Here is a 23,239-nt window from a genome sequence, read left to right as displayed (position 1 = left end):
TATGGCTAGTCCTTTTCAGCTTTTGGTCAATGCCCAGGATCTAATAGAGTGATTCAGTAATGATAATGCCATTGAATGTCAATGGGAGATGATTGGGTTCTTTCTTTGTGATCATTGCTAGCGCTTGCGTAAGTTACTTAGCACTTGTCAGGCCAGGTCTGTACGTTTTCCAGGTTTTGTCAGGCCTGGGGTATGGACTGCCTTAGCATCTGAGTCATTGCGAATGATGCTGAACGTTGTTTAATCATCAACGAATATCCATTTTGTGTTGGAAGATCATTGATAAAACAGCTGAAGGTGGTTGCGTCTAGATCACTACCCTCAGCATTGTTCTGGAATTGAGATTGATCTTCAATGAATACAACCAACTCACGTTCTCGCGCGCACCCACGCGTGCCCCTACTCTCCCACTCCAGGTGTGCTAGGGCTACTTGATTCCACACAGTCGGCTGCTGCTTTGATGTCGAGGGCAGTCGCACTCTCCTCCTTGAAGATCAGCTCTTTTGTCCATGTTTGAACGAAGGCTCTAATGAGGTCAGGAGATACATGACACCCTGTAAGCCACAGCTAACATGTAAATTGGAGTGGGCAATGACAGTTTAAAGTTTATTTATTAGTGTCACAAGCAGGCTTACATTAACACTGCATTGAAGTTACTGTGAAAATCCCCTCGTTGCCACACTCTGGCGCCTGTTCCGAGACACAGGGAGAATTTGGCATGGCCAATGCACCGGGAATCGAACTCAGGTTCCTAACGCTGTGAGGCAGCAGTGCTAACCACTATCCGGCCCCACCTGAACCCAATGTGAACGGGTAAATGCCGAATTGGATGTTCCTGCTGTCTCATTTCATTGTTGCAATAACTTGAAGAATGCCATTGATACAAATGGGTGAGTAGTGATACACTATGTACAGATAGACAAACTAGTTTATCCTCACTGGATACTACAGCTTCGAGTTGCTTTGTGATCTGTTCTTTTATTTTATTTGGAGGACCTGCTGCACTTCGAGGATCAGTTTAGTGATTTAAACCATGGAGCATCGCAAAGCACCATTGAGAGATACACCTTCCTGCACAAGTATGAAAAGGTGAGATCTTTTTGCATCTAGCTTTTGCCCACGGCAATCTTTTTTATTGTGTTGGTGTTTTAAGCAATGTTGATTGAAAGCTGGTGGTTGTGTGAGTTACTGATTGCGAGACAGGTTGTTAGCAGATGGAGGCTGTGCATGACTGTGTTGAGCAATTGCCTACCCCAAGCCATGATTTGTAAACTCTTCTACATGTGGCATTGTTGAGATTAATACTTCATCTGCCCATTCACCCATTTCATTTTTTAGAGGACACTGGAGACTTGTACGGAGGGGAAGGAGGCGTCTGAGGTGGAGGAGAAATGCACCATCTGTTTATCACCGTTAGAGGAAGGAGAAGATGTTAGGTGAGAAATTCCAGCAGAGCTCCAGGTTGTCACTGCATCCTCCCCGCATCGCGCTTGTCAAGCCCCTTAAGAACTTTATGTGTCAACGAGATCGCCCCTCATTCTGCCAAGCTCTATAGAATGTACGCATTTTTGTCACCTTCCCAGCATTTAAAAGAAAATCTTTTCCATTTTTACTTCCAAAGGGAATAACTTCACACTTCTGCCCATTATATTCCATCTGCTAATGTCTTAACCTGGCTTTATCCTTTTACAGGCTTGTCCTTTTTTTATTCATGGGGTGTGGGTGTCGCTGGCAAGGCCAGCATTTGTTGCCCATCCCTAATTGCGCTTGAACTGAGTGGCTTGCTAACTATTTCTGAGGGCCAACCTTCCTCGGCTAACTTTGCATCATCAGTAAACCTGGATAAATTACACAGTATTGCCTCATCTAAGTCACTAATGCAAATTGTAAATAGCTGAGTAATAAGAACTGATCCTTGCAGTAGGCTCAGTAGTACAGCCTACCAACCTAAAACTGGCACCTTTATTCCTACTGTTTTGTGTCTTAGAACATAGAACATAGAAAGTCACAGCACAAACAGGCCCTTCGGCCCACAAGTTGCGCCGATCACATCCCCACCTCTAGGCCTATCTATAGCCCTCAATCCCATTAAATCCCATGTACTCATCCAGAAGTCTCTTAAAAGACCCCAACGAGTTTGCCTCCACCACCACCGACGTCAGCCGATTCCACTCACCCACCACCCTCTGAGTGAAAAACTTACCCCTGACATCCCCCCCTGTACCTACCCCCCAGCACCTTAAACCTGTGTCCTCTCGTAGCAACCATTTCAGCCCTTGGAAATAGCCTCTGAGAGTCCACCCTATCCAGACCCCTCAACATCTTGTAAACCTCTATCAGGTCACCTCTCATCCTTCGTCTCTCCAGGGAGAAGAGACCAAGCTCCCTCAACCTATCCTCATAAGGCATGCCCCCCAATCCAGGCAACATCCTTGTAAATCTCCTCTGCACCCTTTCAATGGCTTCAACATCTTTCCTGTAATGAGGTGACCAGAACTGCGCGCAGTACTCCAAGTGGGGTCTAACCAGGGTCCTATAAAGCTGCAGCATTATCTCCCGACTCCTAAACTCAATCCCTCGATTAATGAAGGCTAGTACGCCATACGCCTTCTTGACCGCATCCTCCACCTGCGAGGCCGATTTAAGAGTCCTATGGACCCGGACCCCAAGGTCCTTCTGATCCTCTACACTGCTAAGAATGGTACCCTTCATTTTATACTGCTGCTCCATCCCATTGGATCTGCCAAAATGGATCACTACACACTTATCCGGGTTGAAGTCCATCTGCCACTTCTCCGCCCAGTCTTGCATTCTATCTATGTCTCGCTGCAACTTCTGACATCCCTCCAAACTATCCACAACACCACCTACCTTGGTGTCGTCAGCAAACTTACCAACCCATCCCTCCACTTCCTCATCCAGGTCATTTATGAAAATGACAAACAGCAAGGGTCCCAGAACAGATCCCTGGGGCACTCCACTGGTCACTGACCTCCATGCAGAGAAAGACCCCTCCACAGCCACTCTCTGCCTTCTGCAGGCAAGCCAGTTCTGGATCCACAAGGCAACAGCCCCTTGGATCCCATGCCCTCTCACTTTCTCAAGAAGTCTTGCATGGGGAACCTTATCGAACGCTTTGCTGAAGTCCATATAGACCACATCCACCGCTCTTCCTTCGTCAATGTGCTTGGTCACATTTTCAAAGAACTCAACCAGGCTCGTAAGGCACGACCTGCCCCTGACAAAGCCGTGCTGACTACTTTTGATCATACTAAACTTCTCTAGATGATCATAAATCCTGTCTCTCAGGATCCTCTCCATCAACTTACCAACCACTGAGGTTAGACTCACCGGTCGGTAATTTCCCGGGCTGTCCCTGTTCCCTTTCTTGAATATAGGGACCACATCCGCAATCCTCCAATCCTCCGGAACCTCTCCCGTCTCCATCGACGATGCAAAGATCATCGCCAAAGGCTCCGCAATCTCCTCCCTCGCCTCCCACAGTAACCTGGGGTACATCCCATCCGGTCCCGGCGACTTACCAACCTTGATGCCATTCAATAGTTCCAACACATCCTCTTTCTTTATGTCCACATGCTCGATCCTTTCTGTCCTCCGCAATCCAGCAGTACAACCACCCAGATCCCTTTCCACCGTGAATACCGAGGTAAAGTATTCATTAAGCACCTCCGCCATTTCTAACGGTTCCGCACAAACTTTTCCCCCTTCACCTTTTAAGGGTCCTATGCCTTCACATCTCATCCTTTTACTCTTGACATATTTGTAGAAAGCCTTGGGATTCTCCTTAATCTTACCCGCCAAGGTCTTCTCATGACCCCTTCTCGCTCTCCTAATTTCCTTCTTAAGCTCCTTCCTACATCGCGTATACTCCTCTAAATCCTTAACACCTCCTAGCTCTCTGAACCTTCTGTACGCCTCTCTTTTCTTATTTACCAGGTTCATCACAACCTTCGTGCACCACGGTTCCCGTACCCTACCAACACCCCCCTGTCTCATCGGAACGTTGTCATGCAGAGCTCCAGACAAACATTCCTTGAAAATCCTCCACTTTCCTTCGGTACTTTTCCCCAAGAATGCCTCCTTCCAATTTACCCGTCTAATTTCCTCCCTGATGACACTGTATTTCCCTTTACTCCAGAGAAACACTTTCCTAGCCTGCCTGACCCTATCTCTTTCCAATGCTATCGTGAAGGAGATAGAATTATGATCGCTATCCCCAAGATGTTCACCCACCGAGAGATCCTCCACCTGTCCAGGTTCATTAGCCAGCACCAGATCAAGAACAGCCTCTCCTCTAGTAGGCTTATCCACATACTGTGTCAGGAAACTCTCCTGGACACACCTAACAAACTCCTCTCCATCCAAACCCCTAGCCCTAGGGATATTCCAATCTATGTTTGGGAAATTAAAATCTCCCATCACGACAACTCTGTTATTCCTACATCTCTCCAGGATCTGTTTCCCCATCTGCTCCTCAACATCTCTGTTACTATTGGGCGGCCTATAGAAAACACCCAGCAAAGTTACCGACCCCTTCCTATTCCTAACCTCCACCCACAGAGATTCCGTAGTCAGTCCCTCCACGGCGTCCACCTTCTCTACAGCCGTGACACTATCCCTGATCAACAGTGCCACTCCCCCCCCTCTCTTGCCTCCCTCCCTGTCCTTCCTGAAACATCTAAAACCTGGCACCTGAAGCACCCAGTCCTGTCCCTGAGACATCCAAGTCTCCGTAATGGCCACCACATCACAATTCGAAGCAGCAATCCACGCTCCAAGCTCATCCACTTTATTCACTACACTCCTGGCATTAAAATAGACACATCTCAGACCTTCAGCCTGAGCACTTCCCTTCTCCCTCACTCGTCTAACCTCCCTCTTACCCTGTCTACATTCCTTATCTATTTGCGAGCTAACCTCCTCGCTCTCAGTCCCCTCATTTCGATTCCCTCCCCCCAACCTTTCTAGTTTAAAGTCTCACCAGTAGCCTTAGCCAACCTTCCCGCCAGGATATTGGTCCCCCTGGGATTCAAGTGCCACCCGTCTTTTTTAAACAGGTCACACCTGCCCCTAAAGAGGTCCCAATGATCCAAGTACCCAAATCCTTGTCCCTTGCTCCAGTCCCTCAGCCACGCATTAATTCTCCACCGATTCCTGTTCTCACTCTCCCGCGGCAAAGGCAGCAATCCCGAGATTACTACCTTTGCATTCCTCTTTCTCAGCTGTCTACCCAACTCCCTATATTCTCTTTTCATGACCCCTTCCCTCTTCCTACCGATGTCAGCAGTACCTATATGCATCACGACCTTGGGCTCCTCTCCCTCCCCCTTCAGGATTTCTGGGACTCGACCAGAGACATCCCGGACCCCTGCACCAGGGAGGCAAACCACCATCCGAGAGTCCCGTCTGTGTCCGCAAAAACGCCTATCTGACCCTCTCACCGTAGAGTCCCCAATTAGCACTACCCTCCTTTCCTTACCCCTTTGCACTACTGGGCCAGGCTCAGCTCCAGAGACACTGCCACCGCTGCTTCCCCCAGGTGGGCTGTCCACCCCAGTAGTACTCAGACAGGAGTACTTATTATTAAGGGGCACATCCACCGGGGTGCTCACCATCACCCGAGCTTTCTCCTTCCTCACTGTTACCCAGTTACCCTCCTCCCGTGGTCCCGGTGTGACCACCTGCCGATAGCTCCTGTCAATGACCTCCTCACTATCCCTAACCCGGCGAAGGTCCTCGAGCTGCAATTCCAGTTCCCTAACATGGTCCCTTAGGAACCGCAGCTCAACACACCCAGCACAGATATGGTCGTCCGGGAGGCTAGGAGCCTCCAGGACCTCCCACATCCTACATTGGGAACAACATACTGGCCTGACAGTCATAATTGCCCTTTTAAACACAGGGAAAAAAGTGAATGAAGATTATTCCTCTCTGTTCCAAATTATTTCTACCAAGGTACCCGGAGAAAAGTAACTTATAAATAAAATTTTTTTAAAATAAGAAACTCACCCCTGCTCGCCCTTTCTGCCTAAGCCCGATGAGCCAAAGCCCCTCAGTTCTCACTCAGCTCCGTCTCACTCCGCTGCCCGCTCCCAACGCTGCCCGCTAGATGGTGGGACCTGCCTTTTAAACCTCCTGTGCACTAAAAAAAAAACTCAAGAGACCCTTCCCAGTAAACCCCGCGGCCACTGCCGGTTGCGCGCCAAAATTTAAAACTAAATTAAATAAATAAATAACACCCGCGGAAAAGTACTTAAAACTAATTCTTACCCCAAAAATCCTGTCACCAGTCACAGCTCTGCCTTTCTCCACAGCAACAAGTCTTAACCAACCTTAATCTGTGTTAATATATGAACCCAATCCCATGATCCCTAATCTCTTATCAAATGATCAAAAAGCTCTTCTCAGATTAGAGAAACATGATTTTCTGTTCCTGTGTAGATGCAGCTCAATTATGTTAGAATTTTCCAGGGCCCCTGTCCCAAATAATGGATTCTTGCATTGTCTCTCAGACTGGCATCAAGCTAATGGGCCTACATCCCTGTTTTCTCTTTTCCCCCTCTCTTGAATAGTGGGTTGTTGTTTGCTACCTTCCAATCCATGGGGATCACTCTAGAATTTTGTCAGATCAAAATCAGTGCGCTTCAGCTAACTCTGAAATCTCAAGGTTGAGGATCGTCAGGTCCAGGGGATTTGTTGATTTTTAGTGCCAATAATTTATCCAGTACTATTTCTTTAATAATTTATTTAAGTTCTTTATTCTTGTTAGACACTTTGTACATTCTGAAAAAAATGGTGAAAAAATATTTGATTAATCTCTCTGCCGTTCCTTTATTCCCCAATATTATAATTTGTCTGCTTCTAAGGAATCCACCTTTATTTCATCTAGTATCTTCCTTTTTATGCATACCCTTTTTAGTCTCTTACACTCATTCCCTTTTCTATTTCTTTCTCGATTTCTTTGTCTCCTTTGCTGAATGTTAAATATTCTCTCAATCCTCAGGTAACATTGTGAGGCTCCCTGTTTAATATTACCTTTCACTTCTTTTATCAGCCACAGGTGGACCACTTATCTCGTGGGATTTTAATTCCTTAAGAAATTGCATATTCGTTGCAAATTCTGAATTAGTTTGGAGCTTTTTTAATTCTTTGGGATGTGGCTGTGCCTGACCCCTGAGAAGACCAGCATTTATTGCCCATTCCTAACAAGGTGGTGATGAACCGCTGCAATCCATGTCGTGTAGGTACAAAGTGCTGATAGGGAGGGAATTCCAGGATTTTGACCCAGTGACATTGAAGCAACAGCGATATATTTCCAAATCAGGATGGTGCGTGACTTGGAGAGGAACTCCCAGATGGTGGGTGTTCCCATGTATCTGCTGCCTTTGTCCTCGGTGGTAGAGGTCGCACTTTTAGCAAGTGTTGCCTAAGGAGCCTTGGTGATTTGTTGCACTGCATCTTGTAGATGGTACACAGCTGTGCATCAGTGGTTTAGAGAGTAAATGTTTAGGGCCATACTATTGTCATATCTTTTAATCTGATGTCCCAGTCTACCTTAGCCAACTCACTTCTGCGAACATAAGAAATAGGAGCAGGAGTAGGCCATCTAGCCCCTCGAGCCTGCCCCGCCATTCAATAAGATCATAGCTGATCTGAAGTGAATCAGTCCCACTTACCCGCCTGCTCCCCATAACCCTTAATTCCCTTACCGATCAGAAATCCATCTATCCGTGACTTAAACATATTCAACGAGCTAGCCTCCACCACTTCAGTGGGCAGAGAATTCCAGAGATTCGCCACCATCTGAGAGAAGAAGTTCCTCCTTAACTCTGTCCTAAACTGACCCCCCTTTATTTTGAGGCTGTATCCTCTAGTTCTGGTTTCCTTTCTAAGTGGAAAGAATCTCTCCACTTCTACCCTATCCAGCCCCTTCATTATCTTATATGCCTCTATAAGATCACCCCTCAGCCTTCTGAACTCCAACGAGTACAAACCTAATCTGCTCAGTCTCTCCTCATAATCTACACCCCTCATCTCCGGTATCAACCTGGTGAACCTTCTCTGCACTCCCTCCAAGGCCAATATATCCTTTCGCAAGTAAGGGGACCAAAACTGCACCCAGTATTCCAGCTGCGGCCTCACCAATGCCTTGTACAGATGCAGCAAGACTTCTCTGCTTTTATATTCTATCCCCCTCGCGATAAAGGCCAACATTCCATTTGCTGTCTTGATCACCTGCTGCACCTGCAGACTGAGTTTTTGCGATTCATGCACAAGGACCCTCAGGTCCCTTTGCACAGTAGCATATTGTAATTTTTTTCCATTTAAATAATCAAATTTGCTATTATTTCTTCCAAAGTGAATAACCTCGCATTTGCCAACGTTATACTCCATCTGCCAGATCCTCGCCCACTCACTCAGCCTATCCAAATCTCTCTGCAGACCTTCCGCTTCCTCCACGCAATTCACTGAATTTAATAGCTGTTAGATCAAACCAACTAATTTTTATCTGTGCTATTAATTAATCAATCTTGCTGTGCGTGCTTTTCATGTTTAGATTTATAGTAACTGTAGCTTTAATTTTTTTCTAATTGTACCTGATGTCCTGTGACCTTAGACATTCTCACTGCACCTTTCTGACCCACTCTACTTATTTGTAACAAAATCATTTCTCTGTTTAACAGGTTTACTATTTCTCTTGTTTATAAATTTAACCCCCTCCTTTTCATTAGCTATGTAACAGAGTTGTCGTGATGGGAGATTTTAATTTCCCAAATATTGATTGGAATCTCCCTAGAGTATGGGGTGTAGATGGGGAGGAGTTTGTTAGGTGTGTTCAGGAGGGTTTCTTGACACAGTATGTAGATAAGCCTACAAGAGGAGAGGCTGTTCTTGATTTGGTATTGGGAAATGAACCTGGTCAGGTGACAGATCTCTCAGTGGGAGAGCATTTTGGAGATAGTGATCATAATTCTATCTCCTTTACAATAGCATTGGAGAGAGATAGGATGAGACAAATTAGAAAAGTGTTTAATGAGAGTAAGGGGAATTATGAGGCTATCAGGCAGGAAATTGGAGGCTTAAATTGGAAAGTGGTTTTCTCAGGGAAATGTGCGGAAGAAATGTGGCAAATTTTCAGGGAATATTTGTCTGGAGTTCTGCATAGCAACGTTCCAATGAGACAGGGAAGTAATGGTAGGTTACAGGAACCGTGGTGTACAAAGGCTGTAATGAATCTAGTCAAGAAGAAAAGAAAAGCTTACAAAAGGTTCAGGGAGCTAGGTAATGTTAGAGATCTAGAAGAGTATACAGATAATAGGAAGGATTTTAAGAAGGAAATTAGGAGTGCCAGAAGGGGTCATGAGAAGGCCTTGGCAGGCAGGATTAAGGAAAACCCCAAGGCATTCTACAAGTATGTGAAGAGCAAGAGGATAAGACGTGAAAGAATAGGACCTATCAAGTGTGACGGTGGGAAAGTTTGTATGGAACCGGAAGAAATAGCAGAGGTACTTAATGAATACTTTACTTCAGTATTCACTATGGAAAAGGAGCTTGGTGGTTGTAGTGCAGACTTGCAGCGGACTGAAAAGCTTGAGCATGTAGATATTAAGAAAGAGGATGTGTTGGAGCTTTTGGAAAGCATCAAGTTAGATAAGTCGGCAGGACTGGATGAGATATACCCCAGGCTACTGTGGGAGGCGAGGTAGGAGATTGCTGAGCCTCTGGCGATGATCTTTGCATCATCAATGGAGACAGGAGAGGTTCCGGAGGATTGCGGATGTTGTTCCTTTATTCAAGAAAGGGAGTAGAGATAGCCCTGGAAATTATAGACCAGTGAGTCTAACCTCAGTGGATGGAGAAGATCCTGAGAGGCAGGATTTATGAACATTTGGAGAGGTATAATATGATTAAGAATAGTTAGCATGGCTTTGTCGAAGGCAGATCATGCCTTACGAGCCTGGTTGAATTTTTTGAGGATGTGACTAAACACATTGATGAAGGAAGAGCAGTAGATATAGTATATGTGGACTTCAGCAAGGCATTTGATAAGGTGCCCCATGCAAGGCTTATTGAGAAAGTGAGGGGGCATGGGATCCAAGGGGACATTGCTTTGTGGATCCAGAATTGGCTTGCCCACAGAAGGCAGAGAGTGGTTATAGATGGGTCATATTCTGCATTGAGGTCGGTCACCAGTGGAGTGCCCCAGGGATCTGCTCTGGGACCCTTACTCTTTGTGATTTTTATAAATGACCTGGACGAGGAAGTGGAGAGATGGGTTGGTAAGTTTGCTGATGACACAGAGGTTGGAGGCGTTGTGGATAGTGTGGAGGGATGTCAGAAGTTGCAGCGAGACATTGATAGGATGCAAGACTGGGCGGAGAAGTGGCAGATGGAGTTTAACCCAAGTGTGAGATGGAGTTTAACCCACGTGTTAACCCAAGATAAGTGTGAGGTGGTTCATTTTGGCAGGTCAAATAGGATGGCGGAATATAATATTAATGGTAGGACTCTTGGCAGTGTGGAAGATCCGAAGGATCTTGGGGGTCCAAATTCATAGGATGCTCAAAGCAGCTGTGCAGGTTGAGGCTGTGGTTAAGAAGGCGTATGGTGTACTGGCCTTCATCAATCGAGGAATTGAGTTTAGGAGTCGTGAGATAATGCTGCAGCTATATAGGACCCTGGTCAGACCCCACTTGGAGTACTGTGCTCAGTTCTGGTCGCCTCATTACAGGAAGGATGTGGAAGCCATAGAAAGGGTGCAGAGGAGATTTACAAGGATGTTGCCTGGGTTGGGGGGCATGCCTTATGAGGATAGGTTGAGTGAGCTTGGCTTTTTCTCCTTGGAGAGACGAAGGATGAGGGGTGACCCGATAGAGGTGTACAAGATGTTGAGAGGTATTGATCGAGTGGACAGTCAGAGGCTTTTTCCTAGGGCTGAAATGGTTGCTACAAGAGGACACAGGTTTAAGGTGCTGGGGAGTAGGTGCAGAGGAGATGTCGGGGTAAGTTTTTCACTGAGGGTGGTGGGCACGAGGAATGGGCTGCCAGCAACGGTGGTGGAGGTGGATTCTATACGGTCTTTTAAGAGAGTTTTAGATAAGTACATTGAACACAATATTCCAAATGTGAATTTGCGCTCAAATTCAAAAGCAGCCAATTATGGTGTGAAACTTCCTTTTCGGGACGTAGAATTTGCACCCGGTATTGAATCTGTATGTTTGGAGATCTTGACTAAAATTGATCAAAATCTGCCAACTTATCAGTGGGGAATGAAATGTGTGAATTGTTTCAATGATTACTCAGCTCCTCAGCCAGGTGTAACACTCTTTACTCTTCATTGCAGGCGCCTCCCATGTATGCATCTCTTCCACCAGATTTGTGTGGACCAGTGGTTGGCTACCAGTAAGAAGTGTCCAATTTGCCGAGTTGACATTGAAGCCCAGCTTCCTGTTGACACCTAACTGTCTGGAGAGGACAAGAGGTAAAATTGTGCAATTGTTTGGTTTGAAATGTCCAATTAACAGGAGCAGAAACACAACAGAGAAAGTAAAAAGGAGGGACCTTGTAATGCATGTCAGATGCCTGAAGGAAGCAGATGGTCAAGAAGGCTTATGGGATATTTGCCTTTATTAGCTGAAGCATTGAATATAAGAGCAGAGGGGTTTTGATGGATATGTTTACAACACTAGTTAGGCTGTAGCTAGAGTACTGTGTGCAGTTTTGGTTGCCACGCTATAGGAAGGATTTGATTCTACTGGAGAAGGTGTAGAGGACATTCACCAGGATGTTGCCTGGGCTGGAGTGTTTCAGCTATGAAGAGAGGCTGGTTAGGCTGGGGTTGTTCTCCTTAAGCAGAGAAAGCTGAGGGGGGACCTGATTGAGGTGTATAAGATTATGAGGGATATAGATATGGTAGATAGGAAGGAACCTTCCCCCTTACTAGAGGGGTCAATAACCAGGGGGTGGAGATTTAAGATAAGGGACAGGAGGTTTAGAGGGGATTTGAGGAAAGCTTTTTCACCCAGAGGGTGGTGGGAATCTGGAACTTGCTGCCTGAAAGGGTGGTAAAGGCAGGAACTGTCACAATATTTAAGAAGCATTTAGATGAGCACTTGAAATGCCACAGCATACAATGCTATGGACCAAGTGCTGGAAAATGGGATTAGAATAGATAGGTGCTTGTTGGCCAGTGCAGACATGATGGTCTGAAGGGCGTCTTTCTGTGTTGTAGAACTAGACTCAAGCCAGCAAGGCCAGGAGGCAAGCTGTGGGGGTTACTGATAATGTGTGCGGAACTTGGCTATCAGTTTACTGATAGCCAAGTTCTGCACACATGAGGATGGCCTAAACCGGGATGTTGGATTTATGTCACATTATCAGTAACCCCTTGCAGGCTGTCCTGTCTGGAGACAATACACATCTCTTTAACCTGTGCTTAATGCTCCCTCCACTCACATTGTCTGTACCTTTAAGATCTGGTTGGCTGTAGGGATTCGCATTCTAATCAGTATTCTGTAACTTGATTTTGTGTCTCTGTACCCTGTTTGAGAGCAGATTTCCACTCCATCTGACGAAGGAGCAGCGCTCCGAAAGCTAATGGTATTTGCTACCAAATAAACCTGTTGGACTTTAACCTGGTGTTGTTAAAACTCTTACTGTGTTCACCCCAGTCCAATGCCGGCATCTCCACATCTTGATTGATAAAGGCAAGTTTCCCATATGCCTTTTTCACCACCCTATTAACATGCCCCTTCTGCCTTCAGAGACCTATGGAAAAACATGCCACAGTTCCTTTGTTTCACAGAAATTCCCAGTGTCCTACCATTCATTGAATATTTGTCAAATTACTCCTTCCAAAGTGTATCACCTCACACTTTTCAGGGTTGAATTCCACCTGCCACTTATCTGCCCATTTGATCATTCTGTCTAAGCCCAAGACACTCAACCTCTCTGTTAATCACCTGGCCAATCTTTGTGTCAACCGCAAACTTACTAACTCTACCTCCCATATGACATCTATGTTGTTTATGTAAATTATGAATAATCGGGGACCCAACACTAATCCCTGTGATATGCCACTGGTCACTGGCTTCCTAATGGACCTTACTCTTTCCCTGGGATTTTCCCTACTTTTACCAGCCGAAGCTTTCTCATATCCACACTTTGATTTTCTAATTTCCCTGCACTTTTTGTACTTCACTAATAGGGGAGAGTTTGCGCAGTAATTGTATATGTGAGGGGGTGTTAGTTTCCGGTTGTGCCCTTCCATGTTAAGGGGTTGAACAATGTCTTGTCAGATGAAACTGGTTGTGTGGTTACAAATTTTAGGTACCCTTAGATATTGGGTGCGGCTCTCCTGTATTTGCTCTAAGTGCTCCCGTCAGCAGAAAAACGGGATTGAAGGCACCTTTGCAATGCAGATGTATTCCAAACATAAAACACATCATCAGCCTGGCTTCACAGAGATCGGGGCAAAAGATCTCAGCATTCAGAGACGAGCCCCATCCCCCCACTAGGGACATGATGACACCCTCCACTGACAAGGGGAGCAGCCCCAACTCCTCAGCATCCTACACTCCCACCTCCCACCGCAACTTGTCAGCATGGGTTGCCAGGCCTGTTATAGGGGAAGTGGGGCTTGTTTTTCAGGACAGAGATCAGGGCACCCTTTAAAAAAGGCACCATTCCGTGAGATCACCCCTCATTCTTCCCAGCTCCAAAGGAAACGCACATTTTACTCAGCCTCTCATCATAAGACAACCCCCTCTTCCCAAGGGCCAATCTGGTGAACCTTCGCTCAACTGCCTCCAATGCAAGTATAACCTTGCTTAAATGTGGAGACCAAAGCTGCAAACACTACTCCAGCTTTAATCTCAGCAAAATCCCATACAACTTGAGCAAGACTTCTTTACTCCTATACCCCAATCGCCTTGAAATAAGGCCAAAATGCCATTTGCTTACTTTACCTGCATGTTAACTTTTTGCATTCCTTGTGCGTGCACACCCAAGCCTCTTTGAACATCCACACTTACAAGTTTCTCTGCCTTTAAAAAATATATAGTTAGCTCTCCTTGTCATTCGACTGAAGTGAATAACTTCACATTTCCTTATTTTATAATCCACCTGCCATCTTGTTACCCACGTATTTAACTGTCTGTAACTCTTTTGCAGCCTTTGTGTCCTCCCCACAATTTACCTTTCCACCTAGCTTTGTATCGTCTGTATCATCATTTGTATTGCTCTGTCTCTTCTAAGTCATGAATGTAGATTGTAAATAACTGAGGCTCCCGCACTGACCCTGATGATACTCCTGTAATCATTACCTGCCAACTTGGAAAAAGTCCCATTTGTGCTGACACTCTGCGCCCTATCTGTTAATCAGTCCTCTACCCATGCTGATGTATTACCTCTAACTCCATGCATACTATCTTGTTTATTAACCTTGTGTGTGGCATGTTGAAAGCCTTTTAGATATCCAGGTGCACGACATCTACTGGCTCCCCTTTATTTACCTTACTAATCACATCCTCAAAAAACTCCAATAAATTTGTTAAACTGGATTCCTTTTAGTAAAACCATGTTGTTTTATTCTAAGCGTACAATGCTTTTCTAAATGTATTGTTACCTCTTGCTTCCACCTTGGTTCCGTAACCCTAACCTCAACCAACAAAAATCCACCATTGGGTTGAGAGGTCATATTGGACTCAAAACATTGACTCTGTTCCTCTCTCCACTGATGCTGTCAGACCTGCTGCATTTTTCCAGCAATTTATCTTTTTATTTCAAAAGTCCATCAATCTGTTATCAAATATTCAATTAACTCTTGACCTCAGAAGTTTTTTTGCACAGAAAGTGCAGGTTTCCATTACATTGTGTGAAGAAGTGCTTTCTGACCCCACCATCAGCGGCCTCTAATTTTAATGTTACACCCTCTTGTTCTGGACATCCACAGCAAAGGAACCTACTCTTTTAATTCCTTCAATAGTTTAAACATTTCCATTAGATTACTCTTGTATTCTTTTGAGTAAAGAAGATTAAGCTTCATCTATACAATCTGTCCTCACAATTTAATCCTTTTAACCTGGTTTGGTTCTGGAGAGTCTGCATTGCAGCTCCAAAGCCAGTAAACTTCCTGAGGTGCAGTGCCCAGGACTGAGTGCAATGATCTAAATGGGGCTTAACTTAAGCCCCCTCTAAATAGGGCTTAACTTGCCCACCAATATCACCAGGATATTGATGATCCTGGTCATCAATATACGAGTCACTAATAAATCCAAATTCTTTTTACACTGGATAGAATGTGGAAGTCATTTTCGTATGAAGTGATTGAGCCAAATGACAGATGCTTTTAGGATTAAACGACTTGGATATCCAGTCGTGCACCTGGATATCTAAAAGGCTTTCGACATGCCACACACAAGGTTAATAGACAAGATAGTATGCATGGAGTTGGAGGTAATAAGAACAAAGAACAATACAGCACAGGAACAGGCCCTTCGGCTCTCCAAGCCCGTGCCGCTCCCTGGTCCAAACTAGACCATTCTTTTGTATCCCTCCATTCCCACTCCGTTCATATGGCTATCTATCCCAGTGTGTCCGCCTCCACCACCTTGCCTGGCAGCGCATTCCAGGCCCCCACCACCCTCTGTGTAAAATATGTCCTTCTGATATCTGTGTTAAACCTCCCCCCCCCCCCCCCCCCCCGAACCTATGACCCCTCGTGAACGTCACCACCGACCTGGGGAAAAGCTTCCCACCGTTCACCCTATCTATGCCTTTCATAATTTTATACACATCTATTAAGTCTCCCCTCATCCTCCGTCTTTCCAGGGAGAACAACCCCAGTTTACCCAATCTCTCCTCATAACTAAGCCCCTCCATACCAGGCAACATCCTGGTAAACCTCCTCTGTACTCTCTCCAAAGCCTCCACGTCCTTCTGGTAGTGTGGCGACCAGAACTGGACGCAGTATTCCAAATGCGGCCGAACCAACGTTCTATACATCTGCAACATCAGACCCCAACTTTTATACTCTATGCCCCGTCCTATAAAGGCAAGCATGCCATATGCCTTCTTCACCACCTTCTCCACCCGTGACGTCACCTTCAAGGATCTGTGGACTTGCACACCCAGGTCCCTCTACGTATCTACACCCTTTATGGTTCTGCCATTTATCGTATAGCTCCTCCCTACATTATTTCTACCAAAATGCATCACTTCGCATTTATCAGGATTGAACTCCATCTGCCATTTCTTTGCCCAAATTTCCAGTCTATCTATATCCTTCTGTAGCTTCTGACAATGGTCCTCACTATCTGCAAGTCCTGCCAATTTTGTGTCGTCCGCAAACTTACTGATCACCCCAGTTACACCTTCCAGATCGTTTATATAAATCACAAACAGCAGAGGTCCCAATACAGAGCTCTGCGGAACACCACTAGTCACAGGCATCCAGCCGGAAAAAGACCCTTCCACTACCACCCTCTGTCTTCTGTGACCAAGTAAGAAGTTTAACAACACCAGGTTAAAGTCCAACAGGTTTATTTGGTAGCAAAAGCCACACAAGCTTTCGGAGCTCTTCGAAAGCTTGTGTGGCTTTTGCTACCAAATAAACCTGTTGGACTTTAACCTGGTGTTGTTAAACTTCTTACTGTGTTTACCCCAGTCCAACGCCGGCATCTCCACATTCTGTGACCAAGCCAGTTCTCCACCCATCTAGGTGGATCATCTAGGTACATCAGCATGGGTAGAGGGTTGGTTAACATATGTAAAATATTATATAATTTTATATATAAAATTATATAAAAATATAATTTTTACATAGCTTTCATCCCTTTGTATTCCAGCCCTTTGAGATAAAGGCCCACATTCCATTAGCCATTATCATTGATTTTGTATCTGTTGAATGGTATAAATGAAGACTCTTCCAGAGAGCATTAGTGACGTGTCTGAGAGAGAAGTGTGCAGCACATTCCACTAAATCGTCCATCTAACTTTGCACAGATGGTTCATGAACCAGGAAATCATTGTTTGCCTTGGTGGCTGTAGTTTGACTTAATGGAATTTTAAATTTGTGTGAAGACACTTGGAGTTTTAGTTGAAGTTATAAAATGCAACAAGTCATTAATAAATTTGAAGAATAAGCCTATAAAATGATGAATGAATTTCAAAATGGAGAGCAGTAATATACAAATGTCTCAGCCAGGCCACATACTGCTTGAATAATGTATGTGTAAATGAGATAGAGGTAGAAAGGAACCTCCCAGGCAAATCCATAAATCATAAAAAGTAACAATCTAGGTAAACCAGCACTGGCATTCATTTCTAGAGGAATAGAATTCAAAAGCAGAGAGATTGTTAGACCACACCTAAAGTACTTGTGCACAGTTCTGGTATCTATATTAAAAAGAATATGGTGGCACTGGATAAAATAAATACAAGGATAATACCAGAACTGACAGGTTTTATCTATCGGGGAAGACTGAATAGAGTGGAACATCCCTCCCTTAAAAAGAGAGGACTGAGGAGTGACCTGGTGGAGGTCTTTGAAATTCTGAATGTGTTAGAAGGGGATTGGCAAGATGTAGCTAGATGATATTTGTGGAAGAGGTCATCAATATACGTGAAACTAATAAATACCAGGGCAGCACAGTGGTTAGCACTGCTGCTTCACAGCTCCAGGGACCTGGGTTCGATTCCCGGCTTGGGTCACTGTCTGTGTGGAGTTTGCACATTCTCCTCGTGTCTGTGTGGGTTTCCTCCGGGTGCTCCTGTTTCCTCCCACAGTCCAAAGATGTGCGGGTTAGGTTGATTGGCTATGCTAAAATTGCCCCTTAGTGTCCTGGGATGCGTAGGTTAGAGGGATTAGTGGGTAAATGTGTAGGGATATGGGGGTAGGGCCTGGGTGGGATTGTGGTCGGTGCAGACTCGATGGGCTAAATGGCCTCTTTCTGCACTGTAGGGTTTCTACAATTCTATGAAATCCAGCTGGAAATTCTTTTTACACTGGTGGAAGTAATTTTCGTATGAGGTGATTGAGCCGAATGACAGATGCTTTTAGGATTAAACACATGTTAGAGAAAGGAACAGATATGTTGACAGAGGCGAGGTGGAGTGAGGCGCTTGCATGGAACATAAACATCAGTGTGGACCAATTGTGTCCAATGGCCTGTTTTTATTTTGTAATTTTATATAAAAATCCTTCCCTCAGACAAATGATCAGCACGTTGGTGAAAGAAATAATTCTTGCTGTCGAGATCCCGAAGCTCGTTCAGCCTTGTGTGTACATTTGTGTTCTAGGGTTTGCTATCAAGTTCCCTGATTATTCCGGACTTTGTGAGATTGGATCTGGAATCTGAATGGAATCCTCAGCTTACACTGACTGGATTGGAAGAGATTGAACACTGTTTGGACCCAGGTCTTCTTTGCCAGTGTTAACCTTGACATAGTGTGCTACTGGAATACGAGCATCTCATCCACAATAGAAAGGGCCATTGCCTTAAAATGGATCTAAACACTGTTTCCACAAGATATGTCTCCAGATCAGCCTTGCATGGAAATGGAGAAATTCCAAACCGAGATCAGACCAAAGGCTTCCGAGATACTTCCTGTTTCCATTGCTCATTCATATTTCTTTTTCTGTTCATCAGTAGTTATCAGCCTGTGTGACTGCACAGACTGGAGTTTTAAATGTACCGCTGGGAATAAGCACCTGGTTGGAACGCAAGGAGTTAAATGAATTCAGGCCTTCTCTGTGGAGGAGTTATATTTTGTGTGATTGATACTGGATGTTTGACCAAGTGTTTGTCAGCCATCAGGTGTATTGCATAGACACAGACTGCCCCTCCCTCTGACAGGTACAAAGGAAGAGAATGCATCAGGAATTCAGAGTGAGAGGGGTTGGACTGGGCAATCCGGTCACGCTTGGACTGATATAACACGTCTGTTATTTGATGTGGCTGCTACACCCAACTGGAATCTGTTCGCCAATACCTGCACACCAGGGGCTGCAGAGGATCATGGAAATGTTGACAGACACAGAATCCTGTGTGAACTCTTCCTCCCAACCTGGAGCAGACCACTGATTCAGAACTCTGGAGATTGCTCTGCATGCAAGAATTTTGTCAGATTAATACTTTGCTTTCTTATTACAGATCTCTTCATTTACTAGTTTCCACCCTTGAAATCTGTAGCGTTTGTGATTCGGCAAGTTACATTGTTCTCAAAGATGGAAAGAAGCAGTGCCCTCCATACACACTGATACTGTCCACCACACTCTTTCTCTCCCCCCCCCCCCCCCCCCTCCCCAGGGCACTGGTTCTCCCCTATGGACCCCAGGGTTTGAGTGAATGTATAAAGTCTGTACTGCTTCTCTAGGAAATGGGAACTACTGACAGATCTTAAACTGCTCTGAACTGTGACCTCTGAGTCTGGCATCCCATGATGCTCCTGACAGCCAATCATAACCAGTCTCCAGGAGATGTTTCACTTCACCCTCGATCCAAGTATTAAAACAACGTGAATAAATCAGTGACAATTCCTGGAGGAATCCGGCAACTAAGTGATGCAGCAGTTCATGGGCCAGGCATTGGCACCAGTACAAAGGGTATTGATGGTCACATTAATCGCAGAATTGTCAATCACCTATAGATCCAGAAACGAACAGTGTCTGATGTCTTCCAGAGAGTTTGTTAAATTTTCAGAGACAACAATGAGCGGTCTTGGTCCATGTCGTCACCATACGTTATGTATGTTGTAATCAGCATTATGTTTTTGCCTAATATTTTAGAAAATGAGTGTTTCTTGTGAAATTCTTACTGAAATCTTTCTCCCCCTTATGGAATCTTACACTACAGGAGAACAACATCATCCAATTGCCAAAAGTTATTGAATTTGCTTCCAGTACCATTCCTGGCAGTGCACTCGTTATCATAACCCCCTGTATAAAAAGGATTCCTCCTAACTGCTCCTTTTGCTAGTTATCTTACATCTGTTGCTGCCTCTCCTTACCAAGCCCCTTGCTATTGGCGAGTAGTTTCTCTCCATCACACCCCTTTGCCATATCCCATGAGAGAATAAAGAAACAAGTTAGAAGAATGAGAGGTGATCTCATTGAAACATGTAAATTTCTTGAAGTTGATGTGAGAAGGATGTTTCTCCTGGTTGGGAAGCTCGCCAGTCGAGGAATACAAAGTTGGTCTTTCAGGACTAAAATCAGAAACACTGGCTGGAATTTTACTGCCACGCCCACCACAGGAATCTGAGTGGGTGAGGGACAGACAATGGGAAGGTCTGTTGACCTTGGGCGGGATTTTCCGGTCTCGGATCGAGTCATGCCGTTCTCTACCCGGAGAGCTGTGACGGTGCTCAGGGATCAACACAAATTAAGGGATATCAGATTGTGGTTGAACATGTTGGGATATTCGACCTCCTTGTAAAAATATTGACACACACTGTGGCATGAACTCAGAACTGGAGGCAGCGAGTTACACGACCATGGGGTAAAACTGGCCCCGTGAAAGCCCACACTACTGATGAAATCACTCATACATGCACATACCTGCTAAAGACATCAATATATGCATTCAAATAGGACGATGCTTGTTATTAAACCCACCTGCCCCTTAAAGAAAGAATTGTAATGAAATTTATGTGTCAACTATATCTCAGTCTGTCAGGAACTTTGCAGCAATGCAGTGTGACCTGCGCCGTAGCACTGGTGCCTCTGTAGAGACTGCTGAGGCTTGTTTCAGTGGAGCTGGACTTGTGGGGGCTGGAGTGAATGAATGTCCCTTGTCCTCTCGAGTAGAATCCACTGGAAATCCTTGTACATCAGGAACCACTCCCTGTCAAATGTCCACAGAAACATTTCCTCCTACCGTGTTATCTGGAACTCCTCTGAGAGTGGTGTAGACAAACATGATCCTGGTGTCTGTGAATGACTCTCCCATTGGTCAGTTTCGCTATTAAAGATACTGGACCATTTCATTAAGAATAACTCAAGGCAGCCATCGTTGGTTACTACCAAAATTACTTACATAGACACAATCATTCAGGTTGAAATGTCTCTCCTTAGCATAGAAGTTATGTCTCCTTTTCGTGTTTCTGCTATAGATATAACTCTGAGGGCTAAAGGGATCAAGGGGAAAGGTGGGGGATCAGGATATTGAATTCGATAATTAGCCATGATCAAAATGAATGGCGGAGCAAGCTGGAAGAGCTGAATGGCCTACTCCTGCTTCTAGTTTCTATGTTGCAGTTTCTAGGTTTTCTTTCCCACTCTCGCTTTGATAGCTGGATGTAGCAGAACCAGATGAGATTTTGGCTTCCTATCCATCAGTAATTCAGCTGCTGAGAGTCCTCATGTTGCTTGTGGCGTGATCCAATACTGGAACAAGAACCATGAGAGCTTGGTTCCTAGAGTTATCACCCGCCATTCTCCTCAATCGTTTCAGTGCCTGAAAAGCTTGCTCTGCGAAACCATTCGAATTTGGATGAAAAGGAGGAGTACACATATGGCATATTTCATTCCTTTGCATAAGCTCTTGGAACAAATCACTCATGAACATTGTACCACGGTGGCATTAGCTGCCTCACAGCGCCAGGGACCCAGGTTCAATTCCAGCCTTGGGCCACTGTCTGTGGAGTTTGCACATTCTCTTCGTGTCTGCGTGGGTTTCCACCGGGTGCTCCAGTTTCCTCCCACACTCCAAAGATGTGCGGGTTAGGTTGATTGGCCATGGTAAATTGGCCATGGTAAATTGCCCCTTAGTGTCAGGGGGTTAGCAGGGTGAATGTGCGAGGTTAAGGGGCTAGGACATGGGTGGGATTGTGGTCGGTACAGACTCGATGGGCCGAATGGCCTCCTTTTGTACTGTAGGGATTCTATGATTATCAGAAACAAGAGACTCTGCCCACACCGCCCCCCGCCGCCGCCAAAGTGCCATAAAAATGATTAAATTCATGTAATTAAACCAAAACTAACCCCTGGTTGGCGTCTCTAAAATCTGACAAATCTTGGGCCTCCCACGGGCTGGGAAGAGCTGCACATTGCTGGTTTAGATTTCTTATGTTGGTCAGGCTCATGTGCATGAACATCAGGACTTGGAGCTGAAGTCCCATGCGCAAAAACCCTGGAAAGGCAGGAGAGACAGGGAGAGGTTAAAAACAACGTTCCCAGTAAGGATAGGAGAGAGAGAACATGGGAAGTGTACAATGATGTATAAAAGGTTGGGAACCACTGATCTGGACCATGGAAGATCAAGTCATTCCCACAGTGGCGCCATCTCCCAGTTGACGTGACACACACAACAGGATTTCACCTTGTTCTCCAAGTCAAGAACAAAGAACAATACAGCACAGGAACAGGCCCTTCGACCCTCCAAGCCCCTGGTCCAAACTAGACCATTCTTTTGTATCCCTCCATTCCCACTCCGTTCATATGGCTATCTAGATAAGTCTTAAACGTTCCGTGTGTCCGCCTCCACCACCTTGCCCAGCAGCCCATTCCAGGCCCCCACCGCCCTCTGTGTAAAATACGTCCTTCTGATATCCGTGTTAAACCTCTTCCCTCACCTTGAACCTATGACCCGTCGTGAACGTAACCACCGACCTGGGAAAAAGCTTCCCACCGTTAACCCTATCTATGCCTTTCATAATTTTATACACCTCTATTAGGTCACCCCTCATCCTCCGTCTTTCCAGGGAGAACAACCCCAGTTTACCCAATCTCTCCTCATAACTAAGCCACTCCATACCAGGCAACATCCTGGTAAACCTTCTCTGCACTCTCTCTAAAGCCTCCACGTCCTTCTGGTAGTGCGGCGACCAGGACTGGACGCAGTATTCCATATGCGGCCGAACCAACGTTCTATACAACTGCAACATCAGACCCCAACTTTTATACTCTATGCCCCGTCTTATAAAGGCAAGCATGCCATATGCCTTATTCACTACCTTCTCCACCTGTGACGTCACCTTCAAGGATCTGTGGACTTGCACACCCAGGTCCCTCTGCGTATCTACACCCTTTATGGTTCTGCCATTTATCGTATAGCTCCCCCCTACGTTAGTTCTACCAAAATGCATCACTTCGCATTTATCTGGATTGAACTCCATCTGCCATTTCTTTGCCCAAATTTCCAGCCTATCTATATCCTTCTGTAGCCTCTGACAATGTTCCTCACTATCTGCAAGTCCAGCCATTTTCGTGTCATCC

General features: G+C 45.3%; 1 protein-coding gene across 11 annotated transcripts in view; it reads left to right on the top strand.

Moving 5' to 3' along the window:
* LOC144485731 (uncharacterized) overlaps positions 1-20,513 on the top strand; it is a 77,614-nt gene extending 57,101 nt beyond the window's left edge. For 10 of the 11 annotated variants that reach the window (XM_078203831.1, XM_078203833.1, XM_078203825.1 and 7 more), the window contains 4 exons: positions 994-1,089; positions 1,339-1,436; positions 11,366-11,503; positions 18,322-19,194. In XM_078203831.1, coding sequence (XP_078059957.1) covers positions 994-1,089; positions 1,339-1,436; positions 11,366-11,483 — 312 coding nt within the window. In that variant the 3' untranslated portion in view covers positions 11,484-11,503; positions 18,322-19,194. Of the gene's footprint in view, positions 1-993; positions 1,090-1,338; positions 1,437-11,365; positions 11,504-18,321 lie in introns of all 11 variants that reach the window. The other variant, XM_078203829.1, reaches the window with a different exon arrangement.
* The last annotated feature ends 2,726 nt before the right edge of the window (positions 20,514-23,239 follow it).

Source organism: Mustelus asterias, unplaced genomic scaffold (assembly GCF_964213995.1).
Source record: "Mustelus asterias unplaced genomic scaffold, sMusAst1.hap1.1 HAP1_SCAFFOLD_214, whole genome shotgun sequence".
NCBI lineage: Eukaryota > Metazoa > Chordata > Chondrichthyes > Carcharhiniformes > Triakidae > Mustelus > Mustelus asterias.
This window is presented reverse-complemented; position numbering and strand designations above follow the sequence as displayed.